We start from the raw sequence: 15,401 nt of genomic DNA, 5'->3' as shown, positions 1-15,401 counted from the left end.
TCCTCAGTCTCAGGTTCAGAAGAGTCTCCAGTATTCTCATCACTATCTGGTTCTGGAGGACAATCTGGCCCTGAGTTTCTGTCTGGTTCTGGTCCTCCAAACTCCTCTCCATCACCATCTGTCACCATCTGTTCAGTTTGTCTCTGATGAAGATGTGAGGACCAAGCTTCCTAAATATCACCTTCACTGTTCACACACGTGAATGACACATTCTACTCAGCCTCCTCCAGCCCTTGAAGCTTCTCCTCTTTAATGTGTGAGGGCTCTGGGTCCTCAGGTTCCTCTTTAATGTGTGAGGGCTCTGGATCCTCAGGTTCCTCTTTAATGTGTGAGGGCTCTGGGTCCTCAGGTTCCTCTTTTATGTGGGGGGGCTCTGGATCCTCCTGCTGCTCTTCTTTAGGCACAAAGAGCTGCTGGACATCTGTGGTGTAAAAAATAAGAAAAAGATTTTAATAATAAATATTATCATAATAATAATTTAAAAAACAAACAAACAATATAGTGAATTATTAAGTTATTATTCATTTGAGAAATATTGTTAACAATATTTTATATAAAGATTTACAACATTAGACTTACGTGTAAACATACTACCATCAGGAGTTAAAAGCCATTAACCATTAGCTACACTTCTGAACGTGTCACTAGAAAATACTTATATAAACTGCAGTCAACTCAGCAGACACTTAAATCTGAGTGCACATATATGCTGCTTTACAGTTTTAAACAAGTAACTAAAATAAAAGCTATTTAATGAAAGATTCGGGACAATGACTGAACACACAGTTCAGGACCATTCTGGCCACTATTGTACAAAAAAATGAATACTTTTACTGTAAAAAGTTAGATAATTATCTAAAGTAAAAGCCCTATTATTCAAAATTGAAAAGGCCCATTTTTCCAATATTTGAAGTACATTTGTTAAGAAACTATGACTACTCCTGTAAAAAAATGAAATACTTTTACTGTAAAGAGTTAGATAATTATCTAAAGTAAAAGCCCTATAATTCAAAGTTCAAAAAGACCACTTCTCAATATTTGAACTGCGATAAAAATACTTATATATTCCTTATAATAATTCCAATCATTGGTGCATGTATGTGTTTAGGACGTCCTTTCATCTTCCATTACAAATTTTAAATATTTTTACAGAATAAATTGGGAGATTTCTCAAATTAAAATAATTTTGGGCCCGGAAAATGCCTCATCCACATATAATGGTGGAGCCAAACACTATGTGAGAGAACCGTTGACAAACCAACGCAAGAAAAATTCTGACACATGGATAAGAAAAAGTGGATGTTAAAGGTTAATTTTGCCCGTATATAACTGCATCACTGAAAGTGTTTTTTGTCTTGCTTAGAATGCAATTTTCCAACAGAGATTCACAGGATTTAGACTAAAGCCTAGTTCATGCTTCTGCGTTTTCAGAGAAACGCATGGACACGCAATTGAAAGAGCTCCTTGCGCGCCTTTTCAGCGCTTCTTGTGTGCTTGCGTGTGTCGACCAATTTACGCAAGCTTAGGCAGCCTGTGATTGGTCTGCTGACAACATCCTTTCCAGAGTTTCACATTTCCGGTTTCATAGAATAATTCTGCCATTATTAAAACAAAGATTTTACACGAGATAATGAATTAGTTTGTGGGAAGATATCCGTAAATATGACCACTTATACAACCAGTCATTGCCGGACTATAAGGACGCGCAGAGTCCAATTCATGGATGGAGATCCCTGCAAACGTCGGTTTGTCGGTCGAGGGGTGAACAAAGTTTTGGAGGAAAATACGGGACAAATATGTCCACGAAAAAAAGGCAACGAAAAGCAGCATTGGCGATGCAGGGGGAAAAAGGATCAATAAACAAACAAACCAACGAAAGCCACACACAAAGACGTCAAAACACGTTTTTCCACCTAGTGTTCTGTTCTGAATTGCTTTGCAACACGAGCAAGCCTTTTTGAACCATAAATTGAAACGGGTTCGTCGACACAAGACGCAGACCGCAGCCTTAAAAACGCCCACTGCACAAGAGATGCCGAACGCCAAAAGTTGTCGTTGGCAGGTTCTTTTTTCAGAATGGCAGGTTGCCGTGGTCGGCGGTAGGTTCCTCCGATGTTCATTTTGCCACTGACCACTTTTCGCACTCACCGCTACTGCAATGCACAAAAAATTCCAGCTGTAAAACCTTTAAATTCTCAAATCTAATGTTTGCATTCCCGATTGTTAAGTTTGTCAAAGAACACACTTAAAGCTCTTGTATTTTTCAAACGTGTCCTGATTTAATTTTTTTATGTACAAATGCTTACTTTTGAGAATCTTATAATTGTTATGAAAATTGTCTGTAAATATGTAGTTATTAAAGTTCATATTTGAATTATTGGAGAAAGTAATTTTGATACAGATACAAATTATGTTTTTGAACTTATACTTATGGGACTTTTTTGGGGAGAAATCTGTCAAGTATGTTAGTCTTAGACTGGAATTATTGAGAGATTTTTTTTTTATTGCAGTTCAAATATTGAGAAATGGTCTGTAGTGGCTAAAGTTCCCTTTTTCACGTAAGTCAGATGTTTCTTTTCATTTAACCACTTCACAACGGAAAGAACGAGTCTACGCGTGTTTATGGGTTGAACAACGGTAGAAAACGGTGTGTTCGCTCCGTTTGCTTTACTGAAAAGATCTGGCCAGCATAACGTTACACAGGGTTTCTTACGTCATAAAGGGTGCGCGCACTCGCGCAGCTCCAATGTATCAAAACACCACACCACACATGCATCAACCAACATGCATATTCATATCCATTTTTTGTATTCATACTTATAATGTAATAAATCATCATAGAACATAAATCAAAATGATCATAATTTAAACCTAAATTATAACGTGGAAAATGGCACTAACATTTCCGGCCCCTAATTGCTCATTATGGGAATGACAATTACATACTAACTAACTAAATAGACATTTACTGCATCCAAATCCTCACATGTACCTCTTTACTAGGTCTAATACAACATGAACAGCCTAGGTACATTCAGGTGAAACTTACAAGATAGACAATTATAGAAAATAACAAAGTCTAAGTAATAATGTCCTTCATTGCCCGCGAGATTCTTCCATCTCAAGCAGGAGACACAACTTGTTTATAGGTCTCTCCAAGGTGTTGGTCTTTGTTTTGACGAGGACCCGACGGACAAAACCTGAGGAGTCGGGAATTGTCTTCTCCACTCTTCCCATCAACCAGGACCCTCTTGGAGCCCTCTCATCCACAATGAGTACGACGTCTCCCTCTTTCACATTTCTCTTTGTCTCCAGCCACTTCTGCCTTTCTTGTAGAAGGGGCAAGTATTCTCTGGACCAACGCTTCCAGAAGATGTCAGAGATATACTGCACCTGCCTCCATCGTCGTTTGGAGTACAGATCCTCCTTCTGAAACATGCCTGGAGGGAGTGCCGGTTTTCCTTTGAGAAGGAGAAGGTGGTTTGGCGTCAATGGCTCGAGGTCGTCCACATCATCAGACAATTTGGTAAGGGGTCTGCTGTTGATCACCGCTTCTACCTCACACATCACCGTTTGCAGACATTCGTCGTCGAGTGACTGAAGCTTCAGAAGGTTGGTGAGTACCTTTCGGACTGTTCTTATCTGTCGCTCCCAGATGCCACCGTGGTGCGACCCGGCAGGTGGGTTGAAGATCCAGGTGACTCCTCTCTGCAGTAGGGCCTCTGAGATCTGGGATTTGTTCCATTCCTTCATCGCCTGGCGGATCTCGTGCTCTGTGGCTACCAGGTTTGTTCCGTTATCGGATCTCATGACCTCCACTTGCCCTCTTCTGGCTATGAAACGTCTCATTGCGTTTATGCATGAATCGGTGTCGAGAGAATGTGCAATTTCTAAGTGGATTGCCCTGACTGTGAGACAAGTGAACAATACTCCATAACGCTTGACTTGCACACGTCCACGCTTTGCCTCAAAGGGGCCAAAATAGTCTACACCGACGTTGGTAACTGGTGGATGGTAGGGCAGTAGACGGTCAGGTGGTAGATTCGCCATCTTCTGTTCACTCACGGCGGCTTGATTCTTCCGACATTTCACACACTTTGAGAGCACGCTTCTCACGGCTGTGTTGCCTTTGCAGATCCAGACCCTTTGTCTCAGCCGAGCAAGGGTGTGGTTTCTCCCTCCATGTCCAATTTCTTCGTGAGCATTCCTGATGATCAGGGTTGTGACGTGGTGATCCTTGGCCAGGATGGCTGGATGCTTAGTGTGTTCGGGCAAAGCTGCCTGGTGCAACCTTCCGCCAACCCGGAGAACCCCGTCTTGGAGGAAAGCATCCAGCTTCACAATAGAGCTGCTTCTCTTGACCTTTTCACCTCTCAGCAGTGTGCCAAGCTCTTCATGGAAGGTTTGACCTTGGCTAAAGTGGATGATGGCAGTTTCTGCTCTTCTGACGTCCTTGACGGTCAAATGAGTTCCTTTCAGGGTTGATCTCAGTTTCTGCATGTGATTCTCAACTGTTCTGATGTTCACATCTTGACTTTCTGAAGGCTGGGCTTGAGACGCAAACGTCTTCCTTGTTCTGCACAGACTTCGAAGCAACTCCTTCAACCTTAACATCCAGGCGACCGCCTTCTTCAGACTGTGCCAGTCGGAGTAGTGATGAGTCAGCTTGAAGAGAGGGTCTGTGCTTAAGTCGATGGTCTCGATGATGTTCACGCTGGCCGTACGCTTCACCTCAGCATCGTCTTCACTTATCTCTCTTGAGAACTCTGATAAGACCGGCCAGTGAGATTCACTCTTGGCTAGGAAGTCAGGACCTTCGATCCAACTCCGACACTTCATGAAGTGCTCTGCCTTCATTCCTCTTGAAGCGTGGTCAGCTGGGTTAGAAGCCGTGTTGACATACTTCCACTGTTCTGGCCTTGTGTTCTCTCTGATTATCGACACTCTGTTTGCCACGAAGGTTTTAAACCGAGCGCCGTCGTTGTCGATGTATCGAAGAACGGTGGTGCTATCTGTCCATAGCACGGACTCTTTGAGGTCCATCCGAAGCTCTCGCTTCATGAGCTTATCCATTTTCACCGCAACGGTAGCCGCGGTGAGCTCAAGGCGTGGCACTGTAACTGGTTTAAGCGGCGTCACTCTGGATTTTCCGAGAATAAATGAGCAATGGTCAAGGTCGTAGCCTCCTTCTCGCCGGACGTTGAAACCAGGCAGTCATCGACGTAGAAGTGCTCTAGGACTGTAGTTACTGCTTCAGGTGATGAGCTGCCTTTCCCATCCTCTGCCGTCCGTCTTAAAGCGTAGTTGGCACAGCTTGGGCTTGACTTGGCCCCGAACAGGTGAACCACCATCTTGTACTCGTGTAGAGGCTGGCTCAGATCCCCCTGTGGCCACCAAAGGAATCGTAGAAGATCAGAGTCCTCGTCGGGGACTCTTACTTGATGGTACATCGCTTCGATGTCGGAGATGAGTGCGATGTGTTTGTGTCGAAACCTCGTCAGGACTCCAACCAAACTATTAGTTAGGTCCGGACCCTGCAACAGTTCATCGTTCAGTGACTTCCCTTGAAACGAAGCGGCACAATCGAAAACAACCCGCAGCTTTCCCTTTTGTGGATGGACCACGCCGTGATGGGGAATGTACCATACTCTGCCGTCGTTGCGGTTGCGCTCGTCTTCAGGAACTTCCACTGCATAGCCTTTGCTAAGCAGGTCCAGCATGAAGGTCTTGTAGTCGTCATGGAAGCTGGAGTTTTTGGCGAGTTTCCTTTTTAGGTTTGATGCTCGTTGCTCAGCAACACACTTGTTGCTCGGCATCACCACATTTTTGTTTCTGAGAGGCATCCTGATGCTGTAGTGCCCATTGACTTTCTTGATTGTCTCAGTCACAGACTTCATGAACTGCACGTCTTCTCGCGACATTTCTGACTTCTCTTCACAGGCTTGTTCTGGAAAGTCGTGATTGTATTGCTGCAGTAGCATGCTGTCTACACCGCTGACTGAGATTCTGTTGACTGAAGCCCGTTGACTGTAGTGGTCTGACTTGTGGTAATTGTCACCTCTCTTGAGAGGACCATTAACTACCCAACCGAGGGTCGTCTTCACTGCATAAGGCCCATTGTCTTTGCTGTGGATTATCTTCCACGGCTCCATCGCAGAGTGAGCGTTCATTCCGATTAGCATCTCAACACCTGCGTCGATCTGTGGTAGCTGCACTTCTTTCTGCAGGTACGGCCATCTTTCCAAGTCTTTTTCAACAGGAACATTGTCCTTCGTTACAGGTATGTCTGTGTGGGTATAAACATCTGGCAGGCTTATGTACTTGTTCTCTGTCAGACCGCACACTTCTAAATCTGAAGGCACGTAGCAGGACACAGGCTTCTCCTGGCCCATAGTACGGAGTAGCACTTGAGTCTTCTTACCATGGACGCCAAGCTGTCTCATCAATCTTTCGGAGCAAAATGTAGCAGAACTTCCTGAGTCCATAAATGCGTACGTTTCTATTGTCGTGTTGCTCCTCTTGGATTTGATGCGCACAGGCACGATGGACAGGATACAGTTGCTGCCTCCGGCCCCGGTGACTGCCGTGACTTCACTCTTGGCTAACTCGTCGTCTCGTGGAGTTGAGTGTCCACTGGTAGAACTTTGACCTCTCCCAGGCCTGGTGTTCTCTTGGTCGGTGCTCTCGTCCCTTTTACTATGAAGTAGGCTTGGGTGTTTCTTGCTGCAGAATTCACACGTGGCTCTCCTTTTGCAGTCCTTTCCCATGTGCCCTTGGGTCAAACACCCGAAACAAAGTCCTTTACCTTTAAGGAACTCGATTCTCTCCTTGTTTGGCAGACTTCTTATTTTGTTACATGCGCTCAGGGTGTGTCTTTTGTTACAGTACAAGCATGGCTCTTGAAACGCATTGCTTGTCTGGCTGCTTGTACTTGGTTCTGAGGCATCCACTTCGTCTAGCTTAACACTTGTAGCAAAGCCAGTGGTTCTTTTAGGTCCGCCCCTCCTGGCAGGTCTAAAGCTTGACTTGCCCTTTTCGTTTACTTCGAAGGACTCTTTCACATCACCAAACAGTGGGTCTGAAGCTATCTTTGCTTGTCTGTTGATGAATTTCACGAGATCTGAGAACCTTGCCCTTCTTCCTTCCCTTTCCTGTATGTCAAAGGCTATGACTCTCCATCTTTCGCGGAGTCTGAAGGGCAATTTTGAGATGACAGCCCGAAGATTACTTGAGCTGTTCATCTCCTCAAGATATTCCATGCTCTTCATGACATTGTTGCAACCAGTGAGAAAGATGGAGAAGCTGTGAAGTGACTTGGCGTCTTCTGCTTTGATCTAAGGCCAGTTGATAGCCTTGTCAGCGTAGGCCGCAGCTATTTTGTGTTCATTGCCAAAGTGATGGCTCAAGAGCTTTCTTGCTTCAATGTAGCCTTGTTGTGTGCTCATATGTTGGCAGCTTCTCGCGAGTTCTTTTGGTTCGCCGCTGGTGAATTGTTCAAGATAGTATAAGCGGTCTTCATCATTGTCTGTGCGACTGTGAATGATGTGCTCAAATGCCCTCATGAATGGCAGGAACTCGAAAGGATCGCCACTGAATACAGGGACTTCTCGTTGAGGTAGGTTGGCTAGTCTCTGTTGTGTGACTAACATCTCGGTGATATCCTTCTGGTTCAAAATCACTTTTTCTTGTTCAACTTCCCTTCCATAGCAACTTGCACTTGTGTTATTGTCGCGTTCGTTACTCTCTTGCACATACAGCGTGTGTCTAGTTGGACTGTAAGATGCATCGTTGTCCTGGATAACTCGAAAACTGCTGGTCGACTTTGGTTTGACATTTGGAGCATGATGTTTGACGATTGCTGCTGTAGGCACGTTCTTGCTAAGGTAAGAATTCATACCGTCGTCGTCCGAGTTTTCGTTATCGAATGCTTCCAGAGCTTGTAGCTTTGCTGTGGACTCTGCGATAGCAGTTTCGATGTCTAGCTCCTCCATTCGAGCCTCCAGCTGAATCTTCTTGGCTTTCATCTGTGCTTCTTCCAACTGCAGTGCCCGTTTCTTTGTAAACGCGGCTGCGCGTGCGAGTAGGGCTGCACGATTAGCTTCCTCTATCCTACGCAGAGACGAAGCATGAGAGGACGCTTTGGATGACCTTGAGTGTCTACTGCATACACTACGTGCTGTGACTGAACTATGTTTTTCGTGTACGGCAGAAGCGCTGTCATCTGGATCCACATCTTCGACGACAGACTCGGCTTGCTGTGTCGTCGCGTCATTTCTTGCAGCTTGTTTGTTAGTGGCGTTGGCGTGCCGTTTTGCGTTAATTATCCACTGCTCCAATTTAACCAGAAAGTTCTCATGCTTTGAGCGGTTTGGGTCACTCCAATATTGCTGGTCGGCCTTTCTTTCATCATCTGATAGCAGTTTGCTAACTACATTATTTACTTCAATAAACTCATTCAGGAATTTTGAGTAGTCACTAAGATGATCCTTTTCCACCAGAAGTGCATTGGACTCGATTTTCATGAGATTTTCTATTTGTTCTGCTTTGGAGACAAGGCGTGCTAACACACGTTTCCTAAGTTTCATCTGTGTATCAAGTTTCTCTTCTAAGGCCTTTGTGGTCAACTTGATCCTTCTTTTCGTGTTTAGCTCGACGTTACCCTCCATCTTAGTTTCTTCATCAGACATTTCAGCTGGGTACTAGCGCTACGACAGTCTCTTATAGCAAGCTCTTGCAAACTTCTGAAATCCAGATTAACAGTCCTTTAACCTCAAAGCACGTTGATGCCTTCCAAAGATGAGATTTCAGAGCCGTATTTATTTCCAGAATTTACGGAGAGCTTCTTACGGGCTAATATGACTGGCTAGCAATAGCACTTGTAGCAAAATGTCCTGTGTGGCTAGTGGCAATAGCTCGGCCACGTTGATTACGTTGGCAAAGCTATCCGTATTTCGCCGTAACTAGCAAGGTCCGCTGGCTATAGCTTATCCGTTCATTGTTTACTCAACCATCATCGTTGAAGTCGTCTGGAAATCCGGTCGGGTGCACGGCGTTGTCGCTCCAGCTGGCTCACTCCTCAACTCATGTCCCGCGCGGAGCGTATTCCCTCGGCTTCAGATGATCTTGTCTCGCTCTCGGCGATCGTTTTCTACTTAATGTAGTGGCTAAAGTTCCCTTTTTCACGTAAGTCAGATGTTTCTTTTCATTTAACCACTTCACAACGGAAAGAACGAGTCTACGCGTGTTTATGGGTTGAACAACGGTAGAAAACGGTGTGTTCGCTCCGTTTGCTTTACTGAAAAGATCTGGCCAGCATAACGTTACACAGGGTTTCTTACGTCATAAAGGGTGCGCGCACTCGCGCAGCTCCAATGTATCAAAACACCACACCACACATGCATCAACCAACATGCATATTCATATCCATTTTTTGTATTCATACTTATAATGTAATAAATCATCATAGAACATAAATCAAAATGATCATAATTTAAACCTAAATTATAACGTGGAAAATGGCACTAACATGGTCCTTGAACTTTTCCTTTGGATAAGTATTCCTTTTTTGTACACGCGTAGTCAGAATGGTCCTGAACACAGATACTTCAGTCATTGTGCAGAATCTGCCTTTTATTCCGGTTATTGTTTCATATCGAACATGTTTGCATATACGTGCACTAAAATGTTCTGCTGACCACAGTATGTATATATATACATCATTCTACTACTCTACTTGGCATGACAGTGAAGAGCACGTTTGGATTCATTTAGGTTGTAGCTTGTTGTACCTCACTACGGTATCAGAGAGGTATCGATCCGGGGAGTCAGAGTCGTTCGATCACTCGCAAATTTTACCAAACTACAGCAGACCCATTTTGATGAGACTGATGTCAGTGTGAAGAGTGAGAGAACCAACCTTCTCTTTCTATGTGGACTTTCGGGTTGAAAACAGGGTGCAGACGTTTCTTCAGTCGCTCGTTGTTCTCTTTTAATCTAGAAGCTTCCTCCTCGTACTCTGCTATGGTTCTTTCAAACAGCCCAAATATCTCTTCAGCAGCCTCCGCGAGTCGTTGCTTCACTAAATATCTCAGCACATGGACTTTAGACATCTTCTCTGAATCAAAGACACGTTTCCTCCCGAGATTTTTTTTTTAAAACACAGTTTTCTCTCCGTTAAACTCGGACTATCTCCGTGTTGCTAACTTCGGTCCGTTTCAGGCTAGCATGCTAAGCTAACTTTTATAGTTTTGCATGCTACCGGGAGGTGATTCAGAGGGAAAATATCCAGGAATAAAGCTGTCAGAGCCGTCAGAGATTTACCCAGACGTCCAGGGACTCTGGTGGATCAGGGCTGATGGGGATAACTAGTACTTGGTCAACGTAACACAGACACGGCTGATTCTACGACCGATCGGCGCCATGTTATTCTGAGATCAACATCCGGGTGCATTCGTTCTTCGTCTTCTTTAGGATTGGTAGGCGGTTGGGTAAACCGTGTTTGCATTACCGCCAACAACTGGTACGGAGTTTGGATCAGGATGGCTATAACGTCAACGCTAGAAATAACTATCTAAATAAATTGTAAAAAATACAAATACTTGTAACTAACTGGATTCAAACAAGTTAACATAATATGATTCTAAAATGGGTGAGTGTGTTACGGCCAATCTATTGTGTTGGTAACTTCACTCATAAATCTATCTGCAGTCAAGTATGTACCAATATAATTAGTGCAACCAAGCCATGTTGTGAGGGCCACTGTAACCCAGTGTCCATCCTCACTTGAAGGGGGGGATGGGACAGAGAGACTAAATTACTTGTACTGAAATTTTGCTTCTGAACCTGTGAGTCAGGTCTCCCGAGTCCGTCGTCATCGTAGATATTGAGAAGGGGCCTCTCAAGGATTGTTGTGGATATTAGTTGTCATCATTCTGTGTAAGGAATTTAGTATCAGTTTAACACACACACAACTCCATGTGAAGATTGTGTGTAACTAAGCAATATCTTACACAAAGAGTTTTGATGGTTCATTTTTCTCAGGGGTGTCACTTTAGGACCTCTCGGTTTTTTCCTGCATTGGTCTGTCCTGGAGTTGCTGGAAACAATACAGGTTCCTGTTCAAAGGGTATAAAACTCCGGTTCTCCTGTTCTCATTTGACTTCTGTCTGTACTTAGAGATTGTGTTGATGATTTCTGTATTCTTTATAATTTTTCTATATTCTAGTTAGCAATAAATACTTAAACACAAAATGAGATCTAGATACTTTTGATTTCTAATAAGGCTTCAATCCACAAATTTCCACCACAAAAATGTTCCATTACAGCAAGTCAAGTGTTTTTTTAGTGATTTCAATACACAGGAAAACAAGATGAGAAGTTGTTTAGCCACATGAGGGAGAATACCGTCTCTCGGTTACGTATGTAACCTTCGTTCCCTGAAGGGAACGAGATGCTGGGTAAAGACGGTGTGGGAACACCTCTGCGCTACCGCGTCATGCAGCACGTGTGAAATCTAACCAATGGCGAGCTGGTACGTCATAGGTGGGGACGCCGGACCAGGGCGCTATAAAGGGACCCGAAGGGCAGGACCATTCATCTCTGAAAGGCCGAATCGAGTGCCACGGGTAGGCCGGGAGTATGGCAGAACGTTTACGCAGCGTCTGGTTCCCTTCAGTGAACGAAGGTTACATACGTAACCGAGAGACGTTCCCTCTCAGGGAACTCGAGCTGCATAAAGACGCTGTGGGAACCCTATACCCACTCACCATATGAGCAAGTGACCGTGGTGTGAAGTCTTTTAGACGCACACTCAGACGAGCACCTGTGCTCCAGGTGTAGCGTTAAGGCCAAGGTGGTAAAACCTCACAAACATGTGGGGAGAGGACCAGCCTGTCGCCATGCAAATGTCGTGTAGCAATACTCTTGCCGACAATAGGGCTTTAGAAGCCGCCATACCCCTAGTAGAATGGGGCCGGACAGCCAAGGTGTGGGCTGGCCGGCCGATTCATAAGCAAGCGTGATGGCCTCAACCACCCTCTGCTTAATTACCGGGCCGCCAGTGTTTGGGAGGCCCGAAACACACAAACAGCTGTTCGGAGAGCCTACACAGCGAGGTCCTGCGGACGTACAGGTCTAGGGCTCTGAATGGGCAGAGGAGGTTAAGCTTCGCCTGGTCCGATACTTCTTCTCAGGAACGGGGGAGGACTGAAAGCCTGCAGCACAATAGGCCTGACTGTAGCAGATGGGACCTTAGGAATGTAGCCGGGGGAAGGAAGAAGAACGCCTTCACCACACCGGGTGCAAATTCCAAGCACGATGGGGCCACCGAGAGGGCTTGCATATCTCCAACTCTCTTGAGGGATGAAATAGCGAGCAGGAAGACGGTCTTAAGAGCCACATACTTCACTGCAACCTCCACCATGGCCTCGAAGGGAGCACCGGAGAGACCGTCTAGTGCGATGGCCAAGTCCCACGGGACTCTAGTGCTGGCTGCTGGCCTAAGCCTCAGGGTGTCACGAAAGAAGCGGGATGCCAGCGGGTGTCTCCCCAGAGAACACCAGTCTAGTGGGATGCCGACAGTGCCGTCACATATACTTTGGTGGACGGGAATAAACCTGTGGCAAAATGCTCCTGCAGGAACTCCAGTACTAAACCGTCTGGGCAGTTAACTGGGTTCAGATGTCGTTGCCCACACCAAGTGACAAAGCAGCTTCCATTTACCGGCGTACGCCTTCCTCGTGGCGGGTGCTCTGGAGTGGCGGATGGTCTCCACGACTTCGGTCGAGAGACCGGCTCCTAGGAGGTGGGTCCCCTCGAGGGCCTCGCCGACTGTTTCCATAGCTCGAGGCGAGGGTAAACAACACAGAGGACAGTGAGTGGTCTCTCTGAAGGCAAACAGGTCTACCTCGGTAAGACCGCCTTTCCACAGGAGCCTTCACCACCTCGGCGTGGAGTACAGTCCCCGGGCCTCGGCCACTGTCTCGACAGGGCGTCTGCCCCCATATGGCCAGAGCCAGCAGGCAACGCCGAGTGACCTTGATCAGACGGCGCTGGTTTCCCCTCGAGGAGAACCCCATAGCCCTGAGCCACCATGCTGCTGCCAGGAGACCTAACAGTCTTTAAAACTTTTTCAAAGTGAGTGGCTGGCCTAGCTTGTCCTGCTTGACTGCAGAGAGGATCGAAACTACTCGAGCGGGAGACGGATGCGGCCGCATCGTGGTCGAATCCCAAACAACGCCCAGGAAGGTGGTCCTATGCCCTGGGGACAGCACGCTTTTCCTGGCATTGAGTCTCAGCCCCAGACGGTTGATTTGGGCAAGCACAACACCTCGATGTTGGGCCGCCAGCCGCACGGTTGGCGCTAGAATCAACCAGTCGTCTATGTAGTTCAAAATGCGGATGCCCTGGAGACACAATGGTGCCAGAGCAGCGTCCACGCATTTGGTAACGTACGGGGTGAGAGGGCTAGGCCGAACGGAAGAGCCCAATATTGGTAAGCTTTCTCCCCAAAAGCGAACCTCAGGATCTTCCTGTCGTGGGAGGATGGAAAGTAAGCGTCCTCGAGATCTACCGTGACAAACCAGTCCTCGGACCTGATCTGTGCAGCGATCTGTTTGAGAGTGAGCATCTTGAAGCTCAACTCCGCAAAAGCGCGGTTCAAATGGTGGAGATCTAGTATCTCTTCTCCCTTTCGGACGCAAACCCCCATCCTCCTTTGGAACGGTGAAGTAGCGGCTGTAGTAGCCCGACTCTCTGTTTGGAGGGAGAACTCTGTGGTGGAAATTTGTGGATTGAAGCCTTGTGAGAAATCAAAAGTATCTTGAACTCGCTTTATGATTAAGTATTTATTACTAACTAGAATATAGCAAAATGATAAAGAATACAGAAATCATCAACACAAGCCGTAAGTACAGACAGAAGTCCAATGACTACAATTCAGCTGAAAAGGGAAAGATTGTTCCTTCTCCCTCAGAGGAGCAGGAAGATCTGACACCAGGGAGAGGGGGGACTACTGTTTTATGCCCTGTGGCACAAACACTCAATCTTATCAAATGGTTCAGCTGGACAGTGTAAAATGAATTTTCCTTCCTGAAATTCCCTATTGGAGCCATGGAGAAGGCTGGAATCTGTGGCATTCACATGAGGAGGTTGCAATTCATTGGGGATCAGTACTAAAGTGGCCTGTGGTAGTGATACATTTTCATACTCAGGCTCCAACCATGTTCTCTGCAAGTGTTCCTTGGGGCTATTTATCTCTGTCTTCCGTTGCTGTTTTCCGGGTGGTGTTGACTTTTGCTGTCTCTGCCATCTCTGCTGGGCTCGGTAGTGTCTTGAACATTGCAGTGGGGGGAAGGCGCTTTCCTCCTTCAACCCCTTAACCGGAACCAGATGGAGGTGCCCCTTCGCCTCCTGGATTCGGGATGCATTCGCAGTGGCTGCATGGACCCACGTTACTTTCCCTTCACCCTTAGCTGCCATCTCTGTGGTCAGGAGTACTTGGAAGGGCCCCGTGTAGCGTCTCTGCTTCCAGTGCTTTCCCTAGTGGTCTTTAATGAGGACCCAGTCTCCTGGTTTCAGGTGGTGCTGGACTCCAATAGCCGGTGATGGAAATGCCGCTTTCACCTGTCTGTGCCGTACTGAGAGTGAGGGGGAGAGGTTAGCACAATATCTCAGCATGCTCATTTCTAGCAGTGCACATCCCCCCTTTGCCCACATGATCTCTTCCGTGAGACAAGTAAGCATAAATGTGGAAGAGAGCATGTGGCAAACACTTTTGTTCTTGACAGGTCTTATGAATGCAATCTTCTCACGTTGGCTCCAGCTCAGGTTTCAGGTGTCGTGTTACGTTTCCTCCGACTCCAACTTGAAAGGTTTTCCTGTACAGGAAGTCCTAGGAACGTAACAGGGGCAACCATCCGTTTCTAAAACTTAGAACCCCATCCTCTCACACTAGGTGAGAAACACTTTCTGGCCCCATGTAGATTCTGATCTCAAGAATGGCACCAGGTTGTTTCCACAGGGGACGCTCCTGTGCACCAGCGAGAGACTTAGGTGTGGAAGGATCAGCATAAGGACTGGAATCGGTTGCCGTAAAAAGCGTTTGAGTGAGGGCCGCGTGAGGCTGTTTCCTTCACGCTGCATCGGCTCCCCTGTTCCCTATAAATACAGGGTCAAGAGAAGAGGTGTGAGCTTCACAAATAAGGACTGCAATGGCTTTTGGTAACAAAATGGCATCCAAAGAGCCGAGACAAGGGTGTAATGTGCAATAGACTTGCCAGACAACGTAAGAAACCCTCCGTGTCTCCAAAGAGCTCCAAAATAATGTACCACGCCAAAAGCATAACGTGAGTCAGTGTAGATGTTAAGTGTTTTACCTTCAGCTGCCTTACATGCCTCCATGA

General features: G+C 46.3%; 1 protein-coding gene across 1 annotated transcript; it reads right to left on the bottom strand.

Annotated features, from left to right (window-relative positions):
- Window positions 1–212: 212 nt before the first annotated feature.
- LOC134132998 (cardiomyopathy-associated protein 5-like) lies at window positions 213–10,280 on the bottom strand. Its single transcript, XM_062566225.1, has 2 exons — window positions 9,917–10,280; window positions 213–421 (listed from the first exon to the last, which is right to left on the bottom strand). Exons 1-2 carry the CDS (start codon window positions 10,107–10,109, stop codon window positions 213–215), a joined length of 402 nt encoding a protein of 133 aa, XP_062422209.1. The 5' UTR covers window positions 10,110–10,280.
- Between the last annotated feature and the right edge of the window lie 5,121 nt (window positions 10,281–15,401).

The sequence above is a fragment of the Pungitius pungitius genome, chromosome 12, assembly GCF_949316345.1.
Source record: "Pungitius pungitius chromosome 12, fPunPun2.1, whole genome shotgun sequence".
NCBI lineage: Eukaryota > Metazoa > Chordata > Actinopteri > Perciformes > Gasterosteidae > Pungitius > Pungitius pungitius.
The sequence above is the reverse complement of the archived record's forward strand: the minus strand, read 5'-3'. Positions and strand labels throughout refer to the sequence as shown.

What these genes read in the sequence shown, in the direction of transcription:
- LOC134132998 (XM_062566225.1), bottom strand. Translation starts at nt 10,109, where the DNA reads ATGTCTAAAGTCCATGTGCTGAGATATTTAGTGAAGCAACGACTCGCG. An exon ending in AGTCCACATAGAAAGAGAAG is followed by an intron (nt 422 to 9,916) that starts GTTGGTTCTCTC and finishes TTTACACCACAG; the next exon opens with ATGTCCAGCAGCTCTTTGTG.